This window comes from Nelusetta ayraudi, unplaced genomic scaffold (genome assembly GCF_046127955.1).
Source record: "Nelusetta ayraudi isolate G7.1 ecotype Tasmania unplaced genomic scaffold, CSIRO-AGI_Nayr_v1 ptg000016l, whole genome shotgun sequence".
NCBI classification, from domain to species: Eukaryota; Metazoa; Chordata; class Actinopteri; order Tetraodontiformes; family Monacanthidae; genus Nelusetta; species Nelusetta ayraudi.
The window spans coordinates 7,795,844-7,823,501 of record NW_027466066.1 but is presented as its reverse complement, the minus strand read 5'-3'; the positions used below and the strand labels follow the sequence as shown (position 1 = coordinate 7,823,501).

Here is a 27,658-nt window from a genome sequence, read left to right as displayed (position 1 = left end):
GCTTGCCGAAGTCACCTCATTGGTCCGGTGGAGTGGAAAGTCTTTGGCCCGCCTTCTGCGATCAGGGAGGCAGGTTCATGCCGTCACCACCACCACCACCACCAACCCGGGTTAGATCGACCCGAGCTTGGCCCGCAGAGCAGACATGCGGCAGATCACTCAGTAGTTGCGCCAGTCGGTGGCATCCGGGGCGCAATCATTTCAAAGCAGGCAGAAGAAGCAAGAAACAGTCTTCCGACTTCTCTGAAGATGTGATGGTGGCCGGAGAGGAGCAACCTCTGTAGTGAGTGCTGCAGAGCGCTGGGCTTCCTCCTCGCGCTTCTCATCATTATTTATTTTCTATCCAACCCAACTTGAGAGGACTATCTGAGACCTCTGAAGGGGAAGCGCCCTCACTGCTGCTCTCTACTCTCGGCGGACGAGATGGCCACTGCAAGGCTCGACTACGTGGCTCCCTGGTGGACGTACTGGCTGCACAATTTCCCCCACTTCAACTTGTTCCTGCAGCCGGTGGACGGCACCTTCAGACCGGAGGAGGAGAGCTACCAGCAGGTCGGTCACCGTGCCCGCCCTCTCTCTCTCTCTCTCTCTCTCTCTCTCTCTCTCTCTCTCTCTCTGTAGGAACGAGTGTAATTGCAGGTGACAAGATAGACTCGTGCCTCGTGACAGAGTATCTGTGTGTAGGAGAAACAACAAACGAACAACAACAACCTCGGCGTCTTAATGTGACGTCGGTTCTCAGTCAAGTCAGAAAGTAGAAACCAGGCGCTGCACTTAGTTGCTCACATGAGAACACATGACCTGCATTAACAGGGGCTACATGACAGGTCATAAGCACACAGTTTTTTGTTTTGTTTTGTTTTGTTTTAACAAGCTTTATTCACATGCATTTAGTATGTACAAACATGCAGCTTCACGTGATGCAAGATTTTCGTTGCCTGTTTTTGCTCCACTGTACGTATTGTTCCATAGGAGAACCAGTCCAGCAACTGAGCTAGAAAAAGTTTTTTGTTTGTTTGTTTGTTTGTTTGTTTTAAGGCTGGAGTTATTGTAGATATAGTTAAAACTGACACCGGCAGCTGCTTTCCATTCGTTTCTCCACGCTCCATCGCCACCCCAGTTCTTTTCTTTGCTGTTCTACTTGGAGTACGCTGCATCAAAAAGAAGAAGAAGAAGAAGGAGAAGAAGGAGAAGGCACTCTATCATTATTGGACTGAATTCAGTTTATTCCTAGACCACAGCTCCAGTTGTAATGCTTCTTAAACGCAGGATGTTATTTTCTAATTCCCTTTAAGATATAAAACACGGTGGCCTGAATGTGATGTGGCACAAGCTTTTGCCCCTCGTGTCCCTTGGTGTCCTGCCAGGCCAGGCCAGGGTGCCTCGCTGACATCACAGCGGCCGTGTCTGGTCTGCAGGGCAGACGGGACCAGAAATAATTCACCTTCTTCACTTGGACTGCGCTCGACTTTGGAGCCTTGATCACGTTCCCCGTTTACAGATGAAACAAATTAGACAGACTCTTATCGTAAGCCTTTTGGGGGAAGTTTAAAATCAAAAACCTCCACTCAGTGATCTGAGATAGTTTAGTGCTCCACACAAACACACACACACACACACACGGGCACGCACGCGCGCGCGCGCGCACACACACACACACACACACACACACACACACACACACACACACACACACTCACACTCATGCATCCATCCTCAGCCTCGTTATGTGATACGGCAGCCAGCAGGAAATTGAAGTGCCTACACGTCTAATTACAAAACAACAGAGTGGAAAATTGGAGAAGAGAGTGGAAGCTAGCAGCAGCAGCAGCAGCAGCAGCGGCGGCGGCAGCAGCAGCAGCAGGGGCGCAGGAGGCCTGAGTTGTAGCGCCGGGAAATGTTGCGCAGGGTCGAGGCCGGCTTAGAAGTCGACACGCTCATCAACGGCGTCTTCAAGCACCGATGATTAGCAGATCACTGGATTAAGGTCAAGGCCGAGGTTCTTGTCAGGTGCTTGGCTCGCTGTCTGATCTGACCCCTGCACTGCAAGGTTAACTAACATCGTCCTCCCACCTCTTTACGTTTTAGCATTGTATGAGCATTTAATTGAAGGTTTATTTGAAACAGACAAGCATATTACTGAACAGCAGCAGCTCGAGTTAGCAAAGCTGCTAATTTACGTCCTCTGTCCCTTGGCTGGCCACATACGCAGAACAACAGCAACTAAAAACAAGTATGTTACAAACAAACGATTCATTAACACATACTTGCATACATGGTAGTAAAATGCACAGTTAGCAATAGTGCTGTTGAAAGTGCTTGAATGGAATATAGCACTTATGTTGGCAACGGGTGACATTTGAAGAACAGCCTGCGGGAAATGGTCCACCGCTGCCCCCTGTGGCCAACCATGACACTCTGCCTACTGCTATTGTCCCAATGATGAGGTTATTCATGTGTGCTGACCTGCCTTGGAGTAAATATCTATTCGTATGTGCTTTAAAGGACCACTTTTTAAAATTTAGTGGCCATTATTGGTGAGAATGCTGATTACAGGCAGCATTAATTCTTGTTTGCTTACATCAGGTTCATTAATATCATAAATCCCCGACCGGATCCACCTGCTGGACAACTGTAGAAACATGTTGGGCCAATATGACCGCCTGCTTACAAGTGGAGTTGCTCTTTATTTGTTTTTGAACGCTTATTAATGACAAAAAAAAAACACTTCTGCGTTTTTAGTTACGGAGCTAAATATCCCTGTATCCATTTTCACGCCAGTAGTTACCTTTCAAATGTCGCACGCTGGGCCGTGAATGAGCAAAAGCCATCCCACGGCTTAAATTTGGACAGAAAAGTGGGACTGTGTTTCATGTAGAGAAAATCATTTAAATTCATCCCAGGCGCTGTTGCCACCCAAATGGAACAGTTACGAAGAGATGCTGCAGCCGAGGCTTCGTGCCGCAAGTCGGGCTGAGTTGCAGTGACACGCGAGTGCAAAATTATCCGGCGGTGATTAAAAAAAAAATCGAGGCCAGGCTTTTTCTTTTTGCCTCTCTCGCCTCAATGTTTTTTGTTTGTTTGTTTTTTTTTCTCCGCTGCTCGCTGTCTCTGCCATTGGTGGAGGAGAACCCAGCTGGATCTCGTCGGGGCTTCCAGCAGCATCAGCAGCAGCAGGAGCGGCAGTTTGTTCGGCAGTGTAAACACTGCAAACAGATCTCTGCTGATGTAGCGCCCGGGGTGGGGAGCAAACTATACGGGTGTTTGCTCAATGAAACGGTCTTATGACATGTCTGTGAGGATATAAACAGGATTATAAACTGCTGTATAATGCGAGAAATGTTCCCCCAGCTATAATCTGATGCAAGCAGCCGCCTCTATTTTGGTCCACTCGGAGGGCTTCTGCCTTGTCGATTCTGTACGTCTTGCCACAGATTGATCATGAAACTATGTTTGCACTAAGTGTGTACAGTGAGTTTTTTCTTTTTCTTTCTTTTTCTGTTTTTGCACTCAGAAATCACAAGACCCCCCCCGCGTCACATGACCCTCTCCTCCCACCGCTCCGGGCCCATTTCTGTTCTCTGCTGCCTGAGTTGTGCCAAAGCGTAAAAAATCAAGAATCTCTCCGGAGATTCTTTTTGCCCCCCCACCCCGCCGCCCTCTCCAAAGATCGCTGACTTGGTTGTGTTGTTTCTCCTCTCTGCAGGCTCGCTGACGTCTGCTCCGTGGGCAGACGTCAGCATTAATCAATAGATAGCGGCCTCTATCTTCGCACATGAGTGTTGTCTGACACCGATGGCTTGTTTTCACTCAGGCCTGTCAGGGGTTTTGGGGTGTTTGGCGGGCGGATTGCAGTGATGGGAGACCTGATTCTTTTCACTGATTCGACTTTATGTGAGCCTACATTCCTCCAACACCACTGATTGGAAACGGGAAAGTGATCCATTGCTTTGCGGAAGGTGGGCAGTGGATCAACAGTTCAATTAAAGAGGGAACTTTTATTTTTCTCTCTCCTTCTCTCTGTGCGAGTCGTTTGTTTTGCGAACTGCTTGTCTGAGCATCTGCGTGAACCACAGCTCAACAACAGGAATGAACTGGAAGCTACTTTCCTCACATGGGTGAACACAGCCATGAACTGGATTGATTTGCAGTTGGAATAGCAGTTCTACACGAGTGAAATGTTTTCCGTAGTAGCAGGGACGAGTCAAGGGACGAGTCGATGGAGACACGGAACCACGAGTCGCTAGTCTGTAAAATGACTCAAATTTTAAATGATTCTTGAATTGATTTTGCAGCAAATGCTTTTTCCATCACTTTTATGCATATTTTTTTCAGTTTCATTGTATTTTGATTGTCCTCTCCTCCCAGTCTCTGATAACCCTGGCCTGCGTCGGCGCTGTTGGCATGAGCCTGAGCCTGCTGGTCCTCACCATCTACCTGATCTGCTTATGCTGCTACTGCAAAGACATGGACGAAGACAGCAAGAGGCCCGAGACCTGCTGCGTCACCTGGGCCGCCGTCATCACAGGCCTGGTCATGTGGTGAGTCCTCAACGCTCCCGAATCCGCCGGTCGTGTGCGACGCTGCAAAACCTCCTTCAGACATCCAGGAAGTCCTCCGCTAACTTAATTGGAAATCTATGCCTTGATTACACAAAGCATGGGACCTTAAAATGAAATTATGCCCCAACTGTAAATGCGAATCAAATGACTTGGCTCGTCTTTTCACCACGCTCATTCGTTCTGACTTCATCTCAAATCACAGCTGCGGCCGAGATCGAGGCAGCGGGGGAAACACTTCCAAGGCTTCCTAAGCCGCTGTGTGTTTTCCGACATGAGCTGTGTCACCAGCAGGAGGGCCCCCACCGGTCAGCTGACCGGCAGGTGATCTGGGCCCTTCAATCCTCCAGCTGACCGCGTAGCATAGCACGGCAAAAAAAACAGAAAGAAGGAAATGAGAAAACTTCCCAGCGGCCGGCGCGCTGGCTGGCAGCAGGCTGAGCGCCGACCTTGAGCCGCGCAGATGATAGAACGCTTAAATCTGATTTAGTCTCGGGAGAATTTGCCGTGCTGCCAGTTTGCGCGGGGGAGCAGAAGGCTCACCTCAAACTTTTACTTAAACTGTCAGACCCGTCGCTGCCGCTTTCAGCAAGGAACTTAAGAATAAAAAAAAAAAAAAAAAAGCGGAGCGGCTGGATTTGCATACAGAAGAACCTTTGACATTTATCCCAGTGTCGGCCTCTAACTTTGTTACCAGTACCAGCACACAAGGCCGCATTGTGACGTTAAGTGACCGGGCGTGATGGTGCTTAGCGAAGATGCTCTGCCCCCCCCCAAACCCCCCACCGTTCCACCCCGGTTGCTGTCGCTCATCCGTAAATAACATCAATTATTCATATCCACAGTTTGCACAGCAGCCCAAATCGAAATCTCATAAAGCCTTGAATTAAGATGCGGTTGACCCAACCGGGCACAATTTAGGTTTTGCGGTTGCAGTATGGAATTTTCACTAGTGGTTACAGGTGATAACAACATTTGGGCTCCGTCTGTGTTTTTTTTTACTTTGTATTTTTTTTTTTTTTTTTGTGGGAGGGGTTTATTGGTGGTGTAGAAGCGTGAGGCTGGTGCGAGGGCTGAGACTGGACTTGGCTTCTGCTGCTGTGTGGGGAAGCCAGCAGCGCCTGGTGGGAACTCGGGCAGACACCTGGGAAAACATGTTATGTCACACACCGAGTAGGTCTCAACTGGGACTCGAACCCACAACCTGCGACTGTGCAGTGCCAGTGGGACCTTAGACCCGAAGATGGTCTTACGTGTCATTATTATCTGATTAGTGAGGACGCATTTTTGCTGTGTTTTTTTTGTTTTACGTCAGGTCATGAGATATTTATCCCGCCAAAGTTCCCAAGTTAACTTGTTATCTTGAAGTCTTCTTCTTCTTTTAACGTCATTTGAGGGAGATCTAATTGATGAGCACTTGAAGCCCCCTCATTCCATTTCTGTTCACCGCCTCCGGTTCCTCATCTGGCGTTACGCTGCCGACCTACGGGAGCCGGAATTGAGTTCACTGAGTTCAGAGCTGCAGCGTCTCGATCTGCTCTGCAACGTAACTACGTTTACCGAGAGTCTAAGCACATTTCGCATTCACCATTTTCAGGTCCCCTTGTTTACTTGGTTGGTTTTCACAACCGGGGGAACCGATGCCCCCCCCCTTCCCTCCTTCTGAAACTTCTCGGGTCACGTCCTGCGTCGTTGCTTCTTTTATTAGCACGTCATTAGCGGCTGTCACCGCCGCCGCCCTGCTGGCCGGAGGGTTAATGAACAGCTCGTTATGCGGGTCGCCAACGATCAGCCCAGAGCACAAATAAGGCATGAAGCGAGGTGTGTGTGCGTGCGTGCGTGCGTGCGTGCGTGCGTGTGTGTGTGTGTGTGCGTGCTCCGCTTTAACCCTATGGAACGTGGGGGCCGCGGGGCGGCCTGTCAAGTGCTGCTCATAATCAAACCCGGAGGAAACGAGCTGAGTCGAGAGGCGGCGGCCGCCCAGCAGCTGGTTTTTCATTACGCCTCTTGTCACGTCTCCAGATATGAATAGAAGGTGAGGTGGTAACACTCGGCGTGACAGCGACAGGATGCAGTAATGCTAGAAAATGAGCACTTCGCTTCCTGTCTGAGTGCTGCGCTAACTTCCTCCCTGGGCCTCTCTGAGTCGGTGTAGCAGGATGATTGTGTTTGCCTGCATCTGCAGCACAACGAGCCACCAGTACAAACCAGGATTTAGCCTTTTTTTTTTCCTCAAGAAAAAGGTTTTTGTGCATTTTCTTCCCTGCAAACTGGAGTGTGTTTGACTGGCTCCCCTGACCTGTCTGGCTGGAGAAAAAAAGTCTTCTAAAAGCAGTTGAAAGTGTTGCCGACCTCTGACCTGATGTGTGGGCACGTGCGGTGCAATGGAACTGAAAACCTGTTGATGTCACCAACCGCGGCGGTTTTATATTTGTCTCTACGACGCAGCTGTTTTGCAGACACGTTTAAACAAAACAGATGGAGGCGATGGAGGTCAGGGAGGAGCCAGAAATAGGGGGACTAATGGAAATATTCTCTTTTTTTTCAGCCAACCCCGTCCATATGGCAGTCTGGGGGAACTGATAAGCCGGTAGAAATAATGAAAAAAAATCATATATTTTGGAGATTCAACACTTCTGATATCTTTATTTATTCATTGAGTCGTGCTTATGGAATGTTTAAGTTGCAATTCAACCTCGATAAAGTAGTGGCTGGTTTGCAAGATAACCGTGTTTGGAGTTTAAACCGCAGCTAAAGAGCAGCAGGGAGTTTGTCAGGATGCAGCCGCACAAGGTGTTTGACTGGCCGACCTCGTTGGTGTGCAGTCCACACCTGTGTCACCCCTCGACAAAGAAGCCAGACACAACTGTTAGGTTGGCGAGGAAATCTACATTCAAAGTGCCCCCCTTAACAACCTGAAGACACACGCTGGCACAAGTCAACAATTTTCACCCCCCCCGAAAAAAAAGAAAACAAAACCCTTCTTCATTCAAATCGAGTGAAGCGAAGACGGAAATTGTTTGCTTTGAAATCAAAGAGTCTAAGTAGGCTTCAGTTTGGTTTTTTCAATCTTGAGGTATAAAATAGTGTTGTTGTTTTTTTGTTTTTTTTTCAAATGAATTTAATCTGACTTTGTCCTTCCTCGCAGCTCTGCCGTCGGAGTGGGTTTCTATGGCAACAGCGAGGCCAACGACGGCGTGTACCAGCTGACCTACTCGCTCTACGGTGCCAACCGCACGCTGGGCAGCGTGGAGAACCTGGTGAGTGAAAGGGTGTGACGCGGCGGGGCGGCTGCTTCGGCTGCGCTCTGTCCTTCGAGACGTCCCGCTCGGGGAGAGATAGATGGGTGGATAAGTTGTGGAAATGTGACCAATCGCTTTCGAGCGGATAACTTGCTTTGTCTCGCGCCTTTTCTGTTTGAAAGCATTTGTTTTCACAGGATTTCTGGCTGATTTTTTTTTTTTACAGCTTGATCCACTCGGATACACTAACTTAAAGCTGGCTGACTCTGGCCCCCCCACCCCATCCCACACCCCACACCTCTGCTAATGGGCCTCACATCTGGCCCCATAGTGAGGGCCTCCCTGCAGGGAGTCCCAATCCTCTATTTTGTTCCCTCAAAGGAATTGCCGCCTTGCCGGATTTTGATAATCGGGATTCCTTTTTTTTTTTTGCACCCCGGCTCTTGACCTGCATTCACGGGAGTTATTTAGGAGGCTTAGCGGGAGGAGGAGAGAATGGCGGACGAGGAACAAGGCGAGAGGAAGAAGAAGAAGGAGCAATAGTCGCAGCGAGGAGGAGGAGGAGGAGGAGGAGGAAGAAGAGGATTAGCTCCCATCTGCGCTGCATTAATGGCGCTTGATCCTCTCTCCTCCACTTATCTCCTGCCCCAGTCTAACCGTGCAACGCCGCCGCCGGTGCACAAGTGTCTCCGCGCCCATATGGGCGTCTGCTTAGGAGCCGCATGCGCGCAGCATATTGCGCCGACGAGTCGAGTTGACTCGGGCGGATTTGCGCGCAGCCCCTCCGAGTTTTGTTGCCTCGCCGGAGGGGTTTATTTGGGTCACGCTGGATTAAAAAGGGATAATGGTGAAAGAGACACCGAGGGTCCCGTCGCCGCCAATCCCCGCGGCTTTTGTTTAAAGGACCCGTGTGTGAGATCAAGCGGCCTCTAATGGTTGGAAAGCACATTGCAAACACACACACCCGCGGCTGCGGCGTCGCAGTGAAACCCACAAAACCCGCTGGGCTTGTGTTGGCGGATGTACAACAAACTGACAAAAACAAGCAGAATTCCTCACTAATAGCGTTAGCATTAGCATGTCTCCGAATTGCCCACACTGCTGCCACAGTCCAACTTGCATACTTCCTTGACTTACAGCACCCGCAGCAAATTGTCTGTGTTATGCCGCTGCTGTAGTCAGTGCGGCATACGCATCCGACATGGTCGCTCCCTGTTGCCGTATCGGTGCCCGCCGCCTCCCGGTGCTTTTCCCCGCCCTCATGCGTGATGTCTTGTGATCGCAATCAGTCACACCGCGTAGACGCAGACTGGCAGCTCAAGGCTCCTTTGAACTGGGTGAACTTCAGCTTCTTTAGAACAAACCGTGTCAGCATAGTGAATCCACGAGGTCGGCTAAAGTAGGTTTAGGTTAATTGGGCAGCTAATGTAGCTAGTTGGTTGCTAGTTAGCTAGCAATTCCTTTTAATTGACTTAAACAGCTAAAAACATCCATACGTGTTTAATAGTTCATTATGAATTTTACACATTGGCTCACTTGAGGCACTGTTTTTTTTTGTTGTTTTTTTTCACGGATTAAATTGACAGCGTTACAAAATACAAGTTGACAAAAAAAACAACAACTCAACAAACCAAACATTTCAGAGCCGATGCTTTATTTTGAGAGCACCGTGCTGAACAGAGGTGGTGGAGCAGCAGTGCCGTCTTTGTGCTCCGGCAGCTCAGATGCAGTCGTCCCGAGTGGATTCACTTCCTTATTGATTCCATCCTATAGTGTGTCATACGGAACGACTCCATGTGGAACACGCAGGCTCCCCGGGGGGCGAGCAAAGGCTTTCCGCTCACTTCCTCCCATCTCCCACTCTGATGTAATGTACTCCACTTCAAACGGAGCCCATCAGATAGCGTGTTTGGTTGGCCCGCCGCCCAATTGGAAACCAACGTGCCTGAATCAGTGTTTTGTCTCGTGATTGATCTCTATTAGTTTACCAAATCCTCCCTCGGCCCTCGGTTGTGCCAGTCTTTTATTTAAACTGCGTTCAAGTGTAATCCTCACACTCTGATACTCTCGCGCTCTCGATCACACGCCGGGCACGGAAGCGGACAACCCCCCCCCCCCCCCCCCCCCCCGACCGGCTCGTTGCAACTCACACCAGCGGCAGATGTTTGGCTTTCTAAGGAGCGCGCTCATCACATAGTGTGCACTGTCACGCTGTGAGGGATCTCGGCGGGGTCGTGGTGTTGGAGCGACTTGATGAGGTGGATCATTCTGCTTTTTAAAGCCGGCGGGGGCTTGTATTGCTTTCAGATCTTCTCTGCGTTCCCCTTAATTATCAGTGGGGAGGGGGGGGGGGGGGGGGGGGGGACATCTGCACCGTTATTTACACATTCTAAAAACTTAATGCTGAAGCAAAGCGACTGCGGCTTTCCGAAGGGTGCATCAAGATTCGGGAATACCTCTTTTTTTTTTTTTTTTGGTCGGTGTGTCCCAGTTCTTAGAGCATTATCCCGGCTGTCTCTAAACCGTCACCGCGCGCTGCTTTATTGACACAGTCGATACAGTGAATCTGAGCTTTATGAAAACCAGCGAGGGCAGGAACGCACGGGAGCCGTGCGCGCTGGGTGCCGCCACCGCCGCTCCGAGCCTCGGAATCGGTCGGTCTCATTTAACAGGCGTGCCCGACTGAGAGAGGCCTCCCAATGACCCTCCCTCTGCAAAAAAGCGAGCGTTAATCCATTTTAAGGGGAGACGGGACGGTCCAGATTAGGGAAATGTGGATCACCCACAGGAGCTAAAGGCTGATGGATCCCATTTCTCACACTCAGACACACACACACACACACACACACACACAGACACACACACACACAGTCAGCCACACAAGCACGTGCACAGGCTTGCAGATAAGATTTAGGGCATTTGCGGCAGTAGCTGTGAGAGATGATGAACATTGAGTCGGTGGGGAGTGGTGGGGAGTGGTGTGGAGTGGGGGGGGGAACACTTTACCGGCAGTCCCCCTCCCCGCCTCCCCAGCATCCCTGCTGTGGCAGTCAGGGAGGGAGAGGGGGAAGGGGGAGGTGCAGTATCTCTTCCTCCTCGCCTCCGCGCCAACACTCTTCAGAAACACAGCCGCCCGCCCGCCCGCTGGAATCCAATCGGCAGGGTTTGAAATGTGATAAACTCGGAGGGACATCGTGACGCACCTTTATCTGGCAGGGACGCCGCCCCGGCTCAGACCGGACCCACCGAAATGCGTTAAAGACGTCACGGCGGAAGCAGGAGTGACAAGAATAAAAGGGCCGAGGAAACGATGCGTTCAGGCGAGAAGGAGTGCGGAGAAGTGGCGTCTGCTCACAATAAGTGGGAATAAGACAGTGTGGTTTGTGTTTTTAGTTTTGTTCATTGTGTCAATGATAAAAGTTCTGTTCTGGCTGTCAAACAAAACATTGTTGGGACATACAGTACATTGCGAGTTATATTTGCTTAGACGCCCACTGTGACAAAGTGCTGATGTGATTGATAATTCTGAACACGCTAAATATGAGGCGTGTCGCCATTGGCCATCTTCGACAGTGAGCCGTGGCTGCAGGATTTGGACCGAAGCAAAATCAACTGTGAAAAGTTCCTGCAGCCCTGGGCGGCTGGCTTCGTTTTGCACGTTAGCGGGCAAAGGGAAAAAAAATACGGCAAATATTTGTGAGCGAGCGCTGCGGTCTTGGCCCCCAAAATAACTGCGACTCTCTTCTGATCCTGATTCGATTCCTCATGAAAATTTGCTTCGCCGTTAATGTAGAACATTGAAGATGATGCGCTTACTCGTTGGAAAGAAAATCATTTACACGACACGTTAGAACAACACCGTAACCTGAGAGTTATTCGGCCAGTCCGAGCGGCGCGGCTAGCTAGCTGGCGGCTAGCTAGCTGTCTGAGAAATCTAGAGCTGCCAACCGTTCCTTAAATTACAGAATCGTCCCGCATTTTACAAGTAGCGTTTTCCTGTTTTGAATCGATTCGGGATGGGGTGTGTGCCGGAGAGTTGAGTTGATTCTCAGTTCGCTCTAAACACGGACCCGCTTCCTGCTTCGACGGTGCCGTGAAAGAGCAGGTGGTGGCTCTTTATTTACCTGTATTGTTTTTTTCAATTCTTCGCCGCACCACGCTGCTGCTGTTCAAACAAGGAAAGTGAAAATGTATTTACCCTGCTCCGCTGAGCCTCCTCCCACTCTGCTCTCACTATCAAAGGGCCCTGTGATAACGGCTCTCCCCGGCGTCGTTATCAGAATTCCACTCTAACATTGTTTACCTGAGTTAAAAACAAACGCTGGAGGAGAAAAGTTAATCTACCCCCCGGGGGAGAGACCCCTTCCACCTCAGCCTGGTTTTTTAACACCTCTCTCCCCCTTTTCCAATCTCCTATTTTGTGAATGTCTGCTTGTTTTTTAAGAATTTATCATCTCTTCCTTCCGCCCAATGTCGTATTTCTTCTTCTTTTTTTTCATCGACTTTGCTTTATCACGACACCTAGCGCTTTCTAGTTCCTTTTTGTGTGTGTGTGACATCCATTCCGCTTATCTCCGCTCAGGTCGCCGGCTCTTTGGGGGACGTGCAGAGTGGCCTGAGGCAGCACCTGGAGCGGCTGGACGAGATCTTCGCCGCCCGGGCCGACTACCTCCAGACCCTGCGCTTCATGCGGCTGATGGTCAACAACGTCATCGGCGAGCTGACGGAGCTGCCCGACGTCACCCGGGCCAACGTCGACCTGGCCGCCATCGCTGACCGCACGGCCCTCCTTGAGTATTACAGGTGGGCGGAGCCAGCCGAGCTCTACAGCGGCGTTGATGCAGGCAGGGGATGGAAGGCCATTTCCTGTTTTGCTAAATAGCCGGAAAGCTGGGATTGGCTTCTCACTACCCGCTGCACTCTCTCAGCCCTGCGAGCAGCAGCAGCAGCAGCTATCAGAGCCAGAATGATCTCTTTATCCACACACCATTTCTCACATTGATTACACTTATTATTTGGGTGCCGCTTCCCTTTTGGAGAACTCTCTCACAAGAGAGCTCTGAGGCAAATATTGAAAGTTCTGATTTTTTTTTTTTTTTCCCTTTTCTTTTTCTTCTTTCTTTTCTTCGAGGCAAGAATAGGAGTAAGAAACCCAATCAATAACAATGTGGTCCAAATGAATAAAATATCCAGCGGGGAGCTTTCTGGTGCACGGCGCTAATTTACGAGGCCTTACAGCGGCTGCTGCAAACTGGAGTGTAATTAGCATCTGAAACTCTATTATTATTATTTTTTTCCCTCGCTCTCCTTGTAGCGGTGTTATGATGCGGAGTTGCCCATTAGCAACCTGTTCTCTACTGTACCGGCACAGTAATTTGGAAGAAATTGCCGGGCGAGGCGGCAGACGGTTGATTTAGGGAGCGCCATGTGTTTTTTTTTTTTCTTCCTTCTCGATGGTTGCACAATAGACTGGTTGTGGTCTTTCATTGGAATTCGGGCCTTTATTGGACGCGGGCGCCGCATTAGCCAGCGCCATCCTTTTTCCGCAGGAGTCGTTTGCAACATGAAACATGTGACGCCGAAGTGCCGTGTGTTCTCCCCCCAGCCCGGCATCTGAGCGGCTGAACAGATGAAACGTGTGTTTCATCATGTTGGCAATGTTCTGCGTTACTGGTTCTGGTGGACGTGAATCGACTTCCTGCCAGCTGCTTGTGGCAGTTCAGCACCGTCGCAACAGGGCATAAAAGTCCAGGCTGAATTTCAGGGTAGATTTAAAAAAAAAAGAGAGGAAAAAAAAAAAAAGTTTTTTTTTTTTTGTCTACTTGGTAAAACTCTTCTGTGTTGTGATGCAGTTGATGATTCAGTCCTTGAAGTTTTTTTCTTTTTTTTTTTTTTTACCTGCAGAAACTTCTGCAAACATCTGTTGTCCACACCAGAGCCTTTTGTTGGAAGGATTGTTTTGGCGAAGGCTGCAGAATCACTTACTATGTGACTGTTGCGATGGGAAAATGCTAGATTTTGAAGGATGGGTGGTTCACAAACACTGAGAGTTATTTTCACTGCAGATTTTTTTTTTTCATGAAAAAAATATTGCAGCAGCTGTGCCAATTACAAGGATTTTATAACATTTTGGACAATGCTGGTTAATCAGATTTTTACTGACGTCAGTATAAAAAAAAAAAAATTGTAGCCACTGGCCCAAAACTGGATCTATCATCCAGAAAAACACTTTGCAGAAGAGAAAAGAGAGAAAAGAGAGGGAGAATTTTGAAGGAACAAAGATTGCAAAGGCTCAGAAGTGCTGCAGTGGTTGTTTGGTCTCGCTATCTCCTCGAGGGTCCCGCTTGTGTCTCTGTGTCCTGCCATGAAAGCTGAAAGCACACACACACACACACACACACACACACACACACACACACACACACACACACACAGAGTGAGTCACCTTTTCCCATCATCCGCTGTCCCTCGTGTCCTGACCCCGACGCCGGGTCGTCTGCGGGAGTGCAGCCGCCACTTTGTGCGGCCCGACGGCAATCTCCTGGGTGTTGATTGTGTTTCATGTCGACGTGGAGATACGCAACAGCCTGTGGGCGGAGTTACAGAAGCTGCGTGTAACGTGGCCTTCCTGGAGAAAGAGAGAAGTATCATATCATCCTGGCCGTCTAGTTCTGGACGCTACCTTCACGCAGATAAAGTAGAGTGTTTTTCTCCTTGACGTGCTACCGTCTGCAACTCAGTATTTTTTTTTTAAATGTTTTTTTTTTTTTAAGCACAGTGAGTCAGTCAGCAAACCACAGAGGTGCCAGTGACCTCAATGTGCAGATCTGACAAAAAAAACAAAACAACCTAAGAAGGTCTTGTTAGTCTTCTTAAGATCTTTGTTCTTCTATCCTGGACTCCTGTGGTCAACAGACCTCTGGAAACAGCATTTTAGCCATGTGTTTGCAGCCACCTGCAAAAGAAAATCCACTTGCAGATGCTTTTTGTCTTCCACATGTTTGCCAAGGGACGAAAACAAGGTGTTTGGTCTCACAGGGCAGATCCAACCTCATTTCCAACACCGCGTGTTTCAGCCCAAACTTTTTGGTAATTGGGCCGAGCCGACGCAAAACTGATGAATTTGCTTTGAGTAACTTGGTGCCGCTGGAGTAAAAGAGAGTCTCTATTTCGGGACCACTACGTGCACTGCGGCTCCCTTTTATGCAGATAAAGTAGAGCGTTTTTCTTGGTGACACGCTGCCGTCTGCGAGCGAGCATCCAGTTTGCAGTTTATTGCCAAAGTCCATTAAGGTGTCAGGGGAGCACTTGAGTAAACAGTGCTGATGGTGACCTCGCCGTGCAGAGGCGGAAAAGCAAAAATTCCGAGTTGTGAAAGCACTGTTTTGCTGGAAAAACTTCGACTTGAATCAAGTAGAAATAAAAAACAAAAAAAAACTAAACACAAACAGCCTCGGCAACTGAGCAGCAAAGTCCAGGCCGTTCCTCTGAAGGTCATTTTGGCCGCATGAAAAATGAATGCTGATGCTTCTTTGGCCTTGTTGAGTTATTAATCCCAACAGGCTGGAGATGAGTTGAAACAGATGGGCTCTAACCGACCGGCAGCTCGGGGATGCTGATGTCGGCGGAGCTCTCAGCTGCGCAGTAAAACGCACGCTGACGATGGCGAGGCGATGAATCCGGGTTGTTAAACTTGTGTTTTCCATTTTTTTTATTGTCGTTGTCTCGTAGATGGCTGACGTACCTGCTGCTGCTGATCCTGGATCTGGTCATCTGCCTGGCCATGTGCCTGGGCATGGCCAAGCATTCCCGCTGGCTCCTCATCACGTAAGTTCCACCGTGTGTGTGTGTGTGTGTGTGTGTGTGTGTGTGTGTGTGTGTGTGTGTGTGTGTGTGTGTGTGTGTGTGTGTGTGTGTGTGTGTGTGGATATTAGATCCCCTCAGACAGACAGACAGATAGACAGACAGGCAGTGGTCAGCCCTGCTGGCACCACATGGCTGGACAGATCCGGTTACATCCAGGCATCCTGTTATATCCGGTTTCGCCTTTAAAGCATCTTTAAGGCCTGTTTTTTTTTTTTTTTTTTTTTTTTTTTTTTTAAAGTCTCTCCCGTTTTGTAATTGTTCTATGATTTCATGTAAAGTGCCCTCGGAACGCGGAAAAGTGCCATATAAGTCCCTTTTATTATTGTTACTGCACCTTAAATTGCTGATAAGTCCCTCTTTATGGCTCTCCAGTAATGACCTAACGCCCATTTTCATTGGCGAGTCCCGCCGCCCGATAGCGGCCCACGTGCTCCAAACAAACTGGGTGTAATTGAGCGACATTTTTCCCAACAACAACTCCTGCAAACAGAATCAGGAGATATTAGAAGGAGGGAATCCCTTCAAAGTTAAATACGCCCCTGGTGCGCCACTGCCTGACAGCATATTCCTGCAGATGATACACGCCCGCACCCCTCCCCCGACCCACCCCACCCTCTCACCACCCCATCTACATCCATCACTGATGGACTCCACTAATGCCTATCGATCGCAGTGAGCAGGATGAGACCCCTTCCCTCAGCCAATTATTAAGTGCTCTCAGGCTACTTTATTCCCGCTTTTCCAGCGCGCGGGGCGGAGAGCCGAGGCGCTTTTCCAGCCTCTTGACATCCATCAGGAGGTGCGGTTCCGATTCAGAGGTCGCTCTCTCGCCTCGGCAGGCCCCCCGCTGAAGACTTTGCGGTTAATCTGGGGAGATTTTTTTCTGTAATGTTTCCCACTTTTTAACACTCAATCCGCCTCCATCGTCCTAAGAGGCTGGTTAATGTTTTTGTTTTTTGAGGGGGGGGGGGTTTCCCCAAAGGGTGGTGTATTAAATGGGAAATGGACTAATTGAAGCTCAGGAAAGCCTTTGACTGTCATTAATATTATGGATTGATGGTGTAAAACAGTCATGAGCGAAGCAAAATGTACCGAATTAGAAACCTTTCCCTTTGGACGTTGTTGGATCAAGGAGGGGAGATATCAGACACATGAAATCACACACACAGGCACGTCTAAAGCTCTTATTATTATTATTATTATTATTATTATTATTATTATTATTATTATTATTGTTATTATTATTATTATTATTAACAGTCCTAAAAAAAAACACTAGATCTCCAGAGAGAAGCACATTTAGCCCTCTCTTTACAGCCTCCTGCACAAAAAAATGGTTCGATTCAACTTTCTGAATGTTCTGGTGCTTTGCTGGAACTTCCACCTGGCTGGGCGTGTTGTGGCTCGTCTAGAGCAGGTCCCCTTTGTGACATCACAAATGGCTGATTTGCAGAACAATGTGTGTTTTTTTCTTTTGTCCCAACCTTTTAAAGGGAACAAGCTGAAGAAGTAAAGTGTTGGATGTTGGGCTGAAGATGCACATTATTGTTAGAAAACAGTGAAAGTAATTTTTTCTGATAGTATGGGCTCTTTTAATGTTGTTACAGTCGCATCCACAGTCGTTGCGTTATCCTGTGGTTCGGCGAGACCCCTTTGCTTCTCAGCCGTCTTTGTTATTCCGTACGACTGGAGCAAACAAGTGAATTCCGCCGAGGGATCCGCACGTCGACTCGTCTCCACTCCCTCCTCCCTGTGAGGAATTAAATTCCAGCTGTACGACTGCAATTTACGCTGCATCGGAACAGAAGCAGCCCGAGCCCACCCCCTCCTCTTCCTCCTCCTCCGCCTCCTCCTCCTCCTCCTCTTCCACCTCCCCCTCCTCTTTTGCATCGCGGCACCAGCAGCCGAATTCCCAAGCTGAGCCCGAAGTGAATAAATCAGAAATAACTAGGTGAAAAGAGGCGAGGATTATTGGTACAAAACTGATTCATCTGCCTCTAAACCTGTGTGTCTTTTGTGTCACTGTGCCCACCCCACACACCCCCCACCGACCCCTCCCCCCGCCTCCCTCCAAACAGGATCATGGCTTTTGTAGCGCTGTCTCTGATCCTGAGCTGGGCCTCACTGGGAGCCGGAACTGCTACAGCTGTGGTAAGAAGAAGAAGAAGAAGAAAAAAACAACATTTGGAAATAGAAGAAACACATATAAATCCTCCTTTTAAATCGAGCCTTTTCCAATTTAGTTCTATATTTAGTGTGTCTGTGTGTAATTGGACCCTCAGGCCGTCTCGCTGTGCAGTTGACCTGCAGAGATGAACCAGTAGACCTTGGTTGTACATGATGCTTGTTTTTTTCCTTCTGTGTGTCTCAGCTCATGCTGCTCCGTCCCCAGGGGGTGTGTGTGTGTGTGTGTGTGTGTGTGTGTGTGTGTGTGTGTGTGTGTGTGTGTGTGTGTGTGTGTGTGTGTGTGTGTGTGTGTGTGTGGGAGGGGGGGGGCTGTCAGCGAGGAAATGTTCTTGGACATGTTTTCTCCCTGTTAGACAGCGTCAGTCTGTTTGTTGCCCTGTTTGTTTAGTTCCGAGCGGCGGCCTCGTGTCTGTCGTCAGTCAAGCAGCAAAGCTGATTACAAGTCCCCGGCCCCCTTTAGCTTAATCAAGCCTGTAGCCGCCCGCAAACAAAGCCGTTTTCTCGCGTTAATTAGCCGCCGTCTTGCTTTTCTTCCAAACCTCTTCCCACTTCCCTCTCCCCCCCCCTTCCGGTCAGGAGTCGTGCCTCCTTCTCCCGCACGGATTGCTGTCGCTCTTCCTGTTTGTGTGTCGCGCGCTAACAACATTTGGGCTTTAGTGGGGCGCACACCAGGGGGTACGCAAGCACCGTCTGGGGGTGGTGGAGAGGGGTGTCGCAGAGGAAACCCACCCAGCGCCAATCCTCCACCTCCTCGCGCCCTGCAGATGGTCCCATGTGGAGCTTATCCCGTATAGTTTGACATCTGGACAGCTGTTTGTAGGCTAACGGTGTGTGTGCGTGTGTGTGTGTGTGTGTGTGTGTGTGTTTGTGTGTTGTGACTCGTAACTTAAAATTAACAGCATCTCTAGCCGTCTAAGAGAAGCTCAAGAGCTTTTCTTCGCTCCCTAAAACCAGATTATGTCGGCTGTGTCTGCGGCTTAGCGGCAGGTCATCGCAGAGCACGGCCACCGCTGCCGCCGCCCTCGCCCTCGAACCTCTGACCTCTGCCGTCCGAACCGTCGAGCGCGCCCCCCGCCACTTCACGCCAAGTTGCGCGGCAAGAAGTGAACACGCTGCCGCTAACTTCTACCTCCCTCTGTTTTTGTTGGCCGTTAAAGAGGCCGAAAGAAGTGGATTATCAAAGAAAACAGCCCTCAGTAATAGAATTTTAATGTGGGCCAATATGCAAAAAAAAAAAACAGGGAAGGTGGTGGTGGGAGACGATGGGGAGGAGGGGGAAGGGGGGAGGTGAGGCTGCTGCGAAGACATTAGTCTGAAACGGCATGGTGCACAAACAAGGGAGGTGGTCGACGGCGGCGTCCTAGAAAAATTCTCATAAATTTATGCATATTTGATGAGATGAAGCGTGGAAAAAAAAAAAAAAAAGCCAAACGTCGCCGCGACTGTAATGAGATGAAGAGTAACGGCGTGGTATTTTTCATTTATTTATTTATTTATTTATTTATTTATTTTTTTTTGCTGACGCACACTTCCAGGCCCTCAACTTCATTTGAAATTCAGATGGAGGAAGCGTGAATATACATATATATGGGGAAAGATGCACAATTCAGCAGAGACTCGCAGCCGCAGGTTCGCTCGTCCTCAAAGATGATTATTTTTATTGCTTCTCACAAAAAACGGACACTTCCTCGCGCGACTCTTTCTAGTGGCCGAGGGTTTCCGCGCGACGCCGCCTCACACGCTGAGGTCAGTCCCAGCCGGTCTGCGTCTCCTCGCTGCAGCGCGTGTGTCTGGACGCGCTGTAGGTGTGAACGTTGCCGGGCCACTCGCTCAAACGCTCTGGATTCCTGCAGTCCACCCCCCCCCCTCATTTCGCTCGATAACGAAAAGCAAAAAAAAAAAAGCAAACAGTTTTTATTCTGTTTTTTTTATTTTATTTTTTTCTTCTTTCCCCTCTGTCAATAAATGCCCACTGCAAAAATCCATTTTTTCTCCAGCTGCACCATGGGAAATTGGATCGAGTTCAGGGCTGGAATAAATGTGTTTGCCCCCTCCCTCCCTGAATTTTATTTTTTTCCCCGACTGGATTACAGTGCTGTTGTTTCCTCACAGGCCACCAGCGACTTCTGCGTCTCTCCGGACAAATTCATCGTCAACCAAACCAAGGATGTTCTCACAGCAGGTGTCTCCATCTACCAGCCGCACTTCAGCTCCTCGCCGCCAAACATCATGCTAATCTCTCTCCCTGCCTTTCTTGTCTCACCCCTCAGATGTCGCGCACTACTACCTGTACTGCAGCCCCAATCTGCCCAACCCCTTTCAACGGGTAATGACGGAAAAAAGAGAGAGAGAAAAAAAATACACACAAAAAAAGGGGAAGATATCTGCCGAACACATCAGCGCGCCGAGAGACGCACAATGGAAAGCGTGTTGTACTGGAAAATGAGTTTTCCCTCGTCGGCTATCGGGCGGCAGGAACATTATCAGGCCCCCTAATTGGAAGCTCTCACAACTCGATTGCTTCTGCTGATAAACCCTAATCTGCGTTTCTGTTGCTCATGTGCACAATCTGTCCATCTAATCGCCGGCGCGTCTTAGCGGATTTCCTTGTGAAATACAGCCGGCGCCTGATATTTCCCCTGTTAGGCTTCATAGCGTCTTTAAAAGGTGCACTCAAATCTTTGTCCGTCCTTGACTTCAGTGGAGCAGACGATTACGTGATCTGTGAAAGCACATTTAGCCCTGTGTTTACAGCCCGCTGCAACAAAGCGTCAGCTTGAGCCTCCTGCCCAGACAGATGCTTTGTTTGCAGATGCTTTGGACGGGGGCGTCCAAAACATCCTCTTCCTTCTTCTCCTCCTCTTCCTCTTCTTTCTTCTTCTTCTCTTCCTTCTTCTTTTTCTTCCTTCTTCTCCTCTTCCTATTCCTCTTCCTTTTCCATTCTGCTTCTCCTCCTCTTCCTCTTTCTTCTTCCTCTTCTTTTTCCTTTCTTCTCCTCCTCTTCCTCTTTCTTCTTCCTCTTATTTTCTACAATGAGGCGTCAGCGCCCTTTGTGATGTCACAAACGGACCTTCCAGCAAACACTCTCTTAAAGTGGAGTGACCAAGAGTCATAAATGATGTGTTTTTCTCATTTTCGGGGGCATTAAGCGACAGTAGCGGCCAGAACGGCTGGAAGCGTCAGCAGCAACTCGGCGAGATCGGCGCCGTCGGAGTGGAATTCACCCCAGAACAACCTTTTGTCTTGTGGCGGCATTATGCTTTCGCGGGGCGCACAACTTTGATGCTTGTGTGGCGTCGTGCACTCCCAGCTTGTTTGATCCCGCTTGGCCTCAGGCTTTATCATATTTTTCACTTTATTTGCTCCCCCCTTCTTCTTCTTCTTCTTCTTCTTCTTCTTTTTCCTTTTCCATGAGCGTCCCTGTATCTGCGCGACACATATTGAGGCGTATTCAGGATAAACCGCCATAGGCCAATAATCACCCAATCCCTCTCGCTTTAGTTACAGCATTCATTCGCAGATTAATATGCGCTTGTTTAGTCGCAGGGGATAATATTCTCCTCCGATCGCTCGGTCGATACCGATGTCGCTCTTTTGTTTGAGCTTGGGATTGGGCGAGAGAGAGGGAGAGAGAGAGAGAAAGCGGGGCGGGCGAGACCCGCAGTGAGGTGAAAGATAATCTGTTGGTGCTATCTGTCTGGATTGGAGCGTGTCCCCATGCTAAGAGCATTATAAAGCCTTATTTAACACCAAATTATATACAAAAAATGATATACTGCTGTGAAACAGGAGCCTTGTTAATGCGATCCTGTCTTTTTTTTTGTGGTGAATCCCTTCTGTGTGTGTGTGTGTGTGTGTGTGTGTGTGTGTGTGTGTGTGTGTGTGTGTGTGTGTGTGTGTGTGTGTGTGTGTGTGTGTGTGTGTGTGTGTGTGTGTGTGTGTGTGATGCCCTCCCAGTCCATGACAGTGTGCCAGCGCTCCCTGACCACCATGCAGAACCAGATCCTGGGCCTGCTGCAGTTCTCCGTGCCTTTCTTCCCCACCGCAGAGGTAAGCGGCCGCTTGACAGGCTGTTAAACCTTAAACTGTTGGAAAAAGAAGGAGGAAAAACACTTCTCTCTCATATCTTGTTATACAGAGAGACCTTTTGGGGATCCAGCGACTGTTGAACGCGAGCGAGTTCAACGTGCGCCAGCTAACAGTTTTGCTCGATTGCCGGGGGCTACATAAGGTAAGGTCAGACTCTCGCCGTGACATTTTTTTTTTTATTATTTTTTTCTCTCCTCCTAATAGGGCTGCCTTTTAGCGTCGCTCAGTGCTGTTCAGAGGTACCGACTTGACTCCACTCTCGACCTTTTGTATTGTGAAAATGGCAGAGCGAGATTTAATCCTCACACCTCACTTTTTCATACATGTGTGTGTGTGTGTGTGTGTGTGTGTATGTATATATATATATATATATATATATATATATATATATATATATATTTGCTGAATTGTAATCCTTACTTTTTCAGTTTTACCAGTGAAAAGACGTTTCAGCGGTTAAAGGCCCAAAATGCAGTCAGCTTTTTCTTTCATTGTGAAGTACAACAGTAATAAAGAGGAAGCTTTATGGTCTTATATTAGTTTTTGTTGTGATTTCACCGTGACATCACAGAAAGACGACGTGAGGTCGAGCGGAAAGCGACGCGTCGTCAGCTAGATATTGCGCACTGGCCTTTGGCCACTGAAATGCACACATGCCATTGCCAAAACAAATTCCTATTCCTATATTTTACACAATGGCAAATAAAAGAAATCTGAATCTGAATCTGAATCTGAAGGAGTTGGTCGTCCTGACTGAGTCAGGAATCTAGTGGGACACAGCGCTCTATTTTTGCCACTGTTTTGCCAGTGAAAGGCTGTGTTTGTCCAAAACAGAACAGTTTCCTCTCTGTAGCCTGCCCTCTTTCAATTCGGTACATTTTCTGCTCCCGGGCAGCTGAGACAATTGACGTTGAGTTTTTTCCGCTTTAAGAGATAAAGCGGCGTAAACAGAGAGGAACTTTGTGAGTGACTGTAATGGTGCCGCAGTTGTGCATTCTGCTTGTCCTTTAAAGAGGGTCGCACGCCCAATATAGGTTGTAAATAACATTCATTCAAATTCTCTTTGTTTTGCGGGTTGTACTTTGGAACTTTGCTTGGCTCACTCCAAGCGTCTCCCCCTCCGGGCCAGCAGACTGAGACCTCGTATACATATGTTGCCTCTGTCACGAGTCTGAGAGGGAAAGCAGGGGAAATAAACCGTCCCAAAGGCTAAAACAAGAGAATAGCAACAAAGTCTCTGACCTTAACTTACGCATATTTATGCGCACCACCTGCATCCCTTATTCAGTCCTTGCTTGAGCAATTCCTCCTTTAGGTGGCTGATTCGGTTGAGCTTGACACGTGCAGTTGGTTGAAAAATGACAATGAGGAAAAAATGTTCCAGTTGGTCCCTTTTGACCATTTATTGTAAATGTAGTGAATTTAGATTCATCATTATAACATAACATAAGAACTGGGCAGGATTGCAGGCCTCAGCGCGGTAGCATGATCAAAAACTGGTTGCCTGTATGAGCCACCTGGCTGCAGTTGCTGTTTGGTTTAAGGCCTCTCTGCAGCCAAAACAAGCACTTCTGTTTGTGGATGCTCTGACTGGACCTTGATGTGCAGACGCTTTGTCACTTCCAGGACTACGTGGACGCCCTGATGGGCGTGTGCTACGACGGCGTGGAGGGCCTCCTCTACCTCTCCCTGTTCTCCCTGCTGGCCGCGTGCGCGCTCTCCGTCATGCTGTGCACCGTCTTCCGGCTGTGGACGCTAATGGGCAGCAGGTCAGCACCTCATCCGGAGCCGTTTACGCTCTGCCCGCGACGCTCTGCTGCAAAGTGTTGACGCGTGCGCTTCCTAACCCCCTTCCCCCACCCTCCTTTCGATATTTCCGTCCATCTCCTTCCTGCTCCCTCGGCCCCCAGGGACCGAGAGTATGACGACATCGACGAGGAGGACCCGTTCAACCCCGAAGCCAGGCGGATTTCCTACAACTCCAGAAGGTCCAACATCCACAGTTTCTGCAGCTTCACCAGCAGCCTCGACAGCCAGACCAGCCACCAGCCGCCCCACCACCAGTCCGCCTCCAACGTCATGCCGCCTCCCGAATACATGTGAGCCGACTCGGATGATGACACTCGAAACAAGTGTTTTATGTTTTGTTTTTTTAATCTCTCACCTAGACTCCAAAAACCAATCCAGCATGAGCACACACATATTCATCGAGCCAGGTGAAACCAATCCTGGATAAGTGCGCACACTTATCCAGGATTGGTTGGAAGTTGAAACTCTGGCATCATTCATAAGGTTAGAAGGAAAGGCGCTTAATGTTCCATGAAATGCAACTTCTCTGAAATATTAACACTTTATGGGAATAAAAAGTGAGAAGAGGGAACGGCTGAAATGTCTATTCTTTAAGGTAGTAGATATCAATGACATTGAATTGAAAAAAATAAATAAATGTGATAACAATGTGTAGTGTTCAGTGGAACAACCATTGGTTTCCATTGGTGGTGACTGTTTACTGAGACAAGGAGTGAGATTAAATAGATCCTGGAACTTGGAGCCTGGTCTGGAGCAGGCTCACACCACACAATAAATCTCCATGGTAATTTACACCATAACATATCCCACTTCCACCTACCCCAGTGGAATCCCAATCCCCTTGGTTGTTGCGGTCTTGACTACAACACTACTCTCCCTTTCTCTCTCTCTGTGGCAGGAATCAGGTCATGCTGTTCGGAGGGAGCCCCCGGTACGAGAACTTGCCGCTGATAGGCAGAGGATCCCCGCCGCCCTCGGTGCGTTGGCCCTACGAGGCTCTGGGGTCCCTTGTGTGACGAGGATGACCGCTGAGCTAACAGACGCTAACAGAGCACAACACACAACTACAACAGCCGCAGCAGCAGCAGCATGAACATTCACAACACGTCTCCGCTGCATTAGGGCCGGCTCTGGCTATTAGATAACTACACCGTTGATTAGCTGCCCACCCCCCAAACCACAAATAGCAAACAATTTAATGTGGTTATAAATTGCTTTTATTGGAGTTGATAATAGTTTGATTGTTTGGAATCTGCACCACGGAGCTGTTCTCCGAAATAAAGAGTAGCTATTAAAATAATGTAATAATACAATAAAATTGGCGCAAGAAAAAGACTGAAAACTGAGCATCCAGACATTTGGTCAGTGTCCCTTTGAGGTTTTCAGTGAGGGTGTGTAGCTTGTAGAGCTGTGGACCATCGTGTTTACAGAGCTAATAAATGCATAGTCATGCTAATGATCACACACAGTATCCTGTGGCTGTTTCACTGACTGCTCGCTGCAACTTCACCCACATGTTCCGAGCCGGTCCTGCACTGTGCAGACTCGCTCACAGCACAACACCATAACGGGGGAGAGGTCGACGCTGCTTTGTGCACGATTGAAGACTGCCCTCTGCTGGTCCTCCGCAGAAGTGCCCTTCACAGACTCACTAATAAGCTTTTGGGCTCTTTTTTTTTGGCACTGGCTCGGGTTTTATCCCTAATAACGGTTAAGCCTAATGCATACACAGAGCAGAAGCGAGAGAGAAGATGACAGTGTGTAAATCCATAGTTAAACCCCGCATGCAAATATTTCCAATGATGTTGTGGAAAGAAAAACATGTTGGGAAAATCCATACAAAAGGTGCGCTTCTGAATTTGGGCTTCAACAGTTTAACAGTGAAATAGTGTCTTTGAATCAGGTGTCCTGAGATCATAAATGCCCCAGATTTGGAGTCTCTTAAACTAATCAAAACAGTTCAGATGATTCGATGAGGTGGAGTTTTATTTACTGCTGTCGTTGTTGTGTTGTTGTTGTTTTTTTTTTTCTTAACGGAGTAAGCAGTTTTTTAAAAGCATTATTGGCTGGGTTCCTGCTTCCTTTATGCTTCAAACAGCATTCCCCCCACTAGTTTGGAATCGGGGGCAAAACTTTTCTGTTTGCGTGGCTCACTCTGCGCTTCAACTGCACGCGCAGCATACCAAAGACTCCACTTGAAATGGCTTTTGAAGGAAGGAGGGAAAGTGGACCTCAGTGTGCTTCTGCAAGATTATTTCTTTTTCTTGTGTTTTTTTTTGTTGTTATCGGTAAAAACATAGTTGAGTTGGAAAATGTATTTGCAGTAGATTGACACTGATGCAGTGTGTGACTATACATAGGGAAGGCTCTGTTTCTTTGTTTCTTTGTGTTTTTGTTTTGTGAATCGGCTCTGCAATGCAGTTTAATAATGCTTTCAGCAAGCGCTTCCTCACAGTGATGCCTGGCTGCTGAATATTAAACAAGTGTTTTGCAACTAACCCTATTGTTTTTTTTTTTTTTTATATATTCAGACTTTTAAAAACCGTAAGTCTTTTAACTCTTTAACAAGTTCTTTTCTCTCCATTCCGCTGCTTAAAACACACTCCGGGCTCACTGTGCTGACTCTTGCCGTGCTGAATAACTTTAACCTCTAACCTTAAAATTCCCCCTAAAGCTCAAAACAGTTACCTCAGCTGTGTGACCTCCTCTGGCACTGTTCCGTCCCATGTGAGTGTAATTAATGCCGTGACCTCTGAACTCTTGCCCCCTATCTGCTCTGAACTTGCCTTCCAACTTCATGAAAACACCGCCCTCCCGAATCCACAAGTGCCTAATTAAATAGCAGCTCATCATCAAAAGAAAAACTCCCCCGCATAGATCACATCGCACCATTCTTGAACTTGTATTATTGCACCACGGCGTCGTCCCTGTGCTAAACCCTGTCTTTTACATTGTCCCCTTGCAGTATTCGCCCAGTATGAGGACCACCTATCTATCAATGACTGACGCCCAGATCAGGCACTTTGGGACCGACTTCCAGGTGTAGCCCGCTGTTCCACCGAGCTCACAAAGAAGAAGAGCGTCTGAGAATCTGGGTCCTCACCGAGACAGCTGTCTTCACGACGTAATCCTGTTTACAGGAGCTGCATCAGCCTGATCGCTCAATCTGGTGCACGATGCCATTTAAGACAATTATCTCACTCACAGACAGATGCAGGGCTCAGAAAGCAATGCATTGGGTTTTTTTTCAACAGGGACAGAAGAGACTCCACGCGAGACTGTTGCAATGTACAGACAAATGCTGTCGGTCAAATGCAAGAATTTATATGAGCCGAATCAGGAGCCTTTGCATTTAAGTTCATTTAAAAAAAAAAAAAGTTTTATTTTTGTTTTTTGATATATTATGGTGGCCTGGGCAGGATCGTCTTCATGGTCAGTGTTTGAAAAAAAACAAACGAAAAGGCGATTTAAACCGAGATAATCGCTTTCCTTGGTGCGAGTGAAAGCCTATGTTTTCGAAATTAAAAACAAAGCCACTGATCTGCAGTATCTTTGGTGTGTGTGTGTGTGTGTGTGTGTGTGTGTGTGTGTGTGTGTGTGTGTGTGTGTGTGTGTGTGTGTGTGCAGAGACGATGCAGAAAGTTGCATTTTGTATTACTTCTCAGTCTTGTCACATTTATGTAGAAGTTGCAGTTAAAGCGTTTTTTTTCTGTTGCAATGCAATTTGTGATCAGCTGATCAGGGATGACTCATAGCCAAGGCGGTCACTGCTGTTTACAGAGATACTGGCATGATTGGGGGTGGAGGGGGGAGACAAAAATCCCCCAGATGAAAGGAGAAGCAGTATTGACTTCAGCCCCAGCATGTCTTCCACTGCTGTGATGCAGTTCCCCAAACATAATGTGT

General features: G+C 48.3%; 2 protein-coding genes across 3 annotated transcripts in view; both read left to right on the top strand.

Annotated features, from left to right (window-relative positions):
• The window catches only part of LOC142887035 (BAR/IMD domain-containing adapter protein 2-like), a 224,197-nt gene that overhangs the window by 135,828 nt on the left and 60,711 nt on the right, over positions 1 to 27,658 (top strand). The gene's annotated exons all lie outside the window — the stretch shown is intronic.
• Positions 76 to 27,058, top strand: LOC142887032 (protein tweety homolog 2-like). Of its 2 annotated transcripts, XM_076024353.1 has the most exons (15): positions 76 to 552; positions 4,369 to 4,541; positions 7,708 to 7,819; positions 12,384 to 12,604; positions 15,533 to 15,628; positions 17,746 to 17,818; positions 19,967 to 20,036; positions 20,125 to 20,180; positions 21,812 to 21,904; positions 21,993 to 22,085; positions 23,570 to 23,712; positions 23,854 to 24,042; positions 24,651 to 24,729; positions 26,427 to 26,479; positions 26,718 to 27,058. In XM_076024353.1, exons 1-14 carry the CDS (start codon positions 424 to 426, stop codon positions 26,451 to 26,453), a joined length of 1,554 nt encoding a protein of 517 aa, XP_075880468.1. In that variant the 5' UTR covers positions 76 to 423; the 3' UTR covers positions 26,454 to 26,479; positions 26,718 to 27,058. The 2 variants fall into 2 exon arrangements, with proteins under 2 accessions (XP_075880468.1, XP_075880467.1); XM_076024352.1 differs by lacking the exon at positions 26,427 to 26,479 and having other exon boundaries at positions 77 to 552.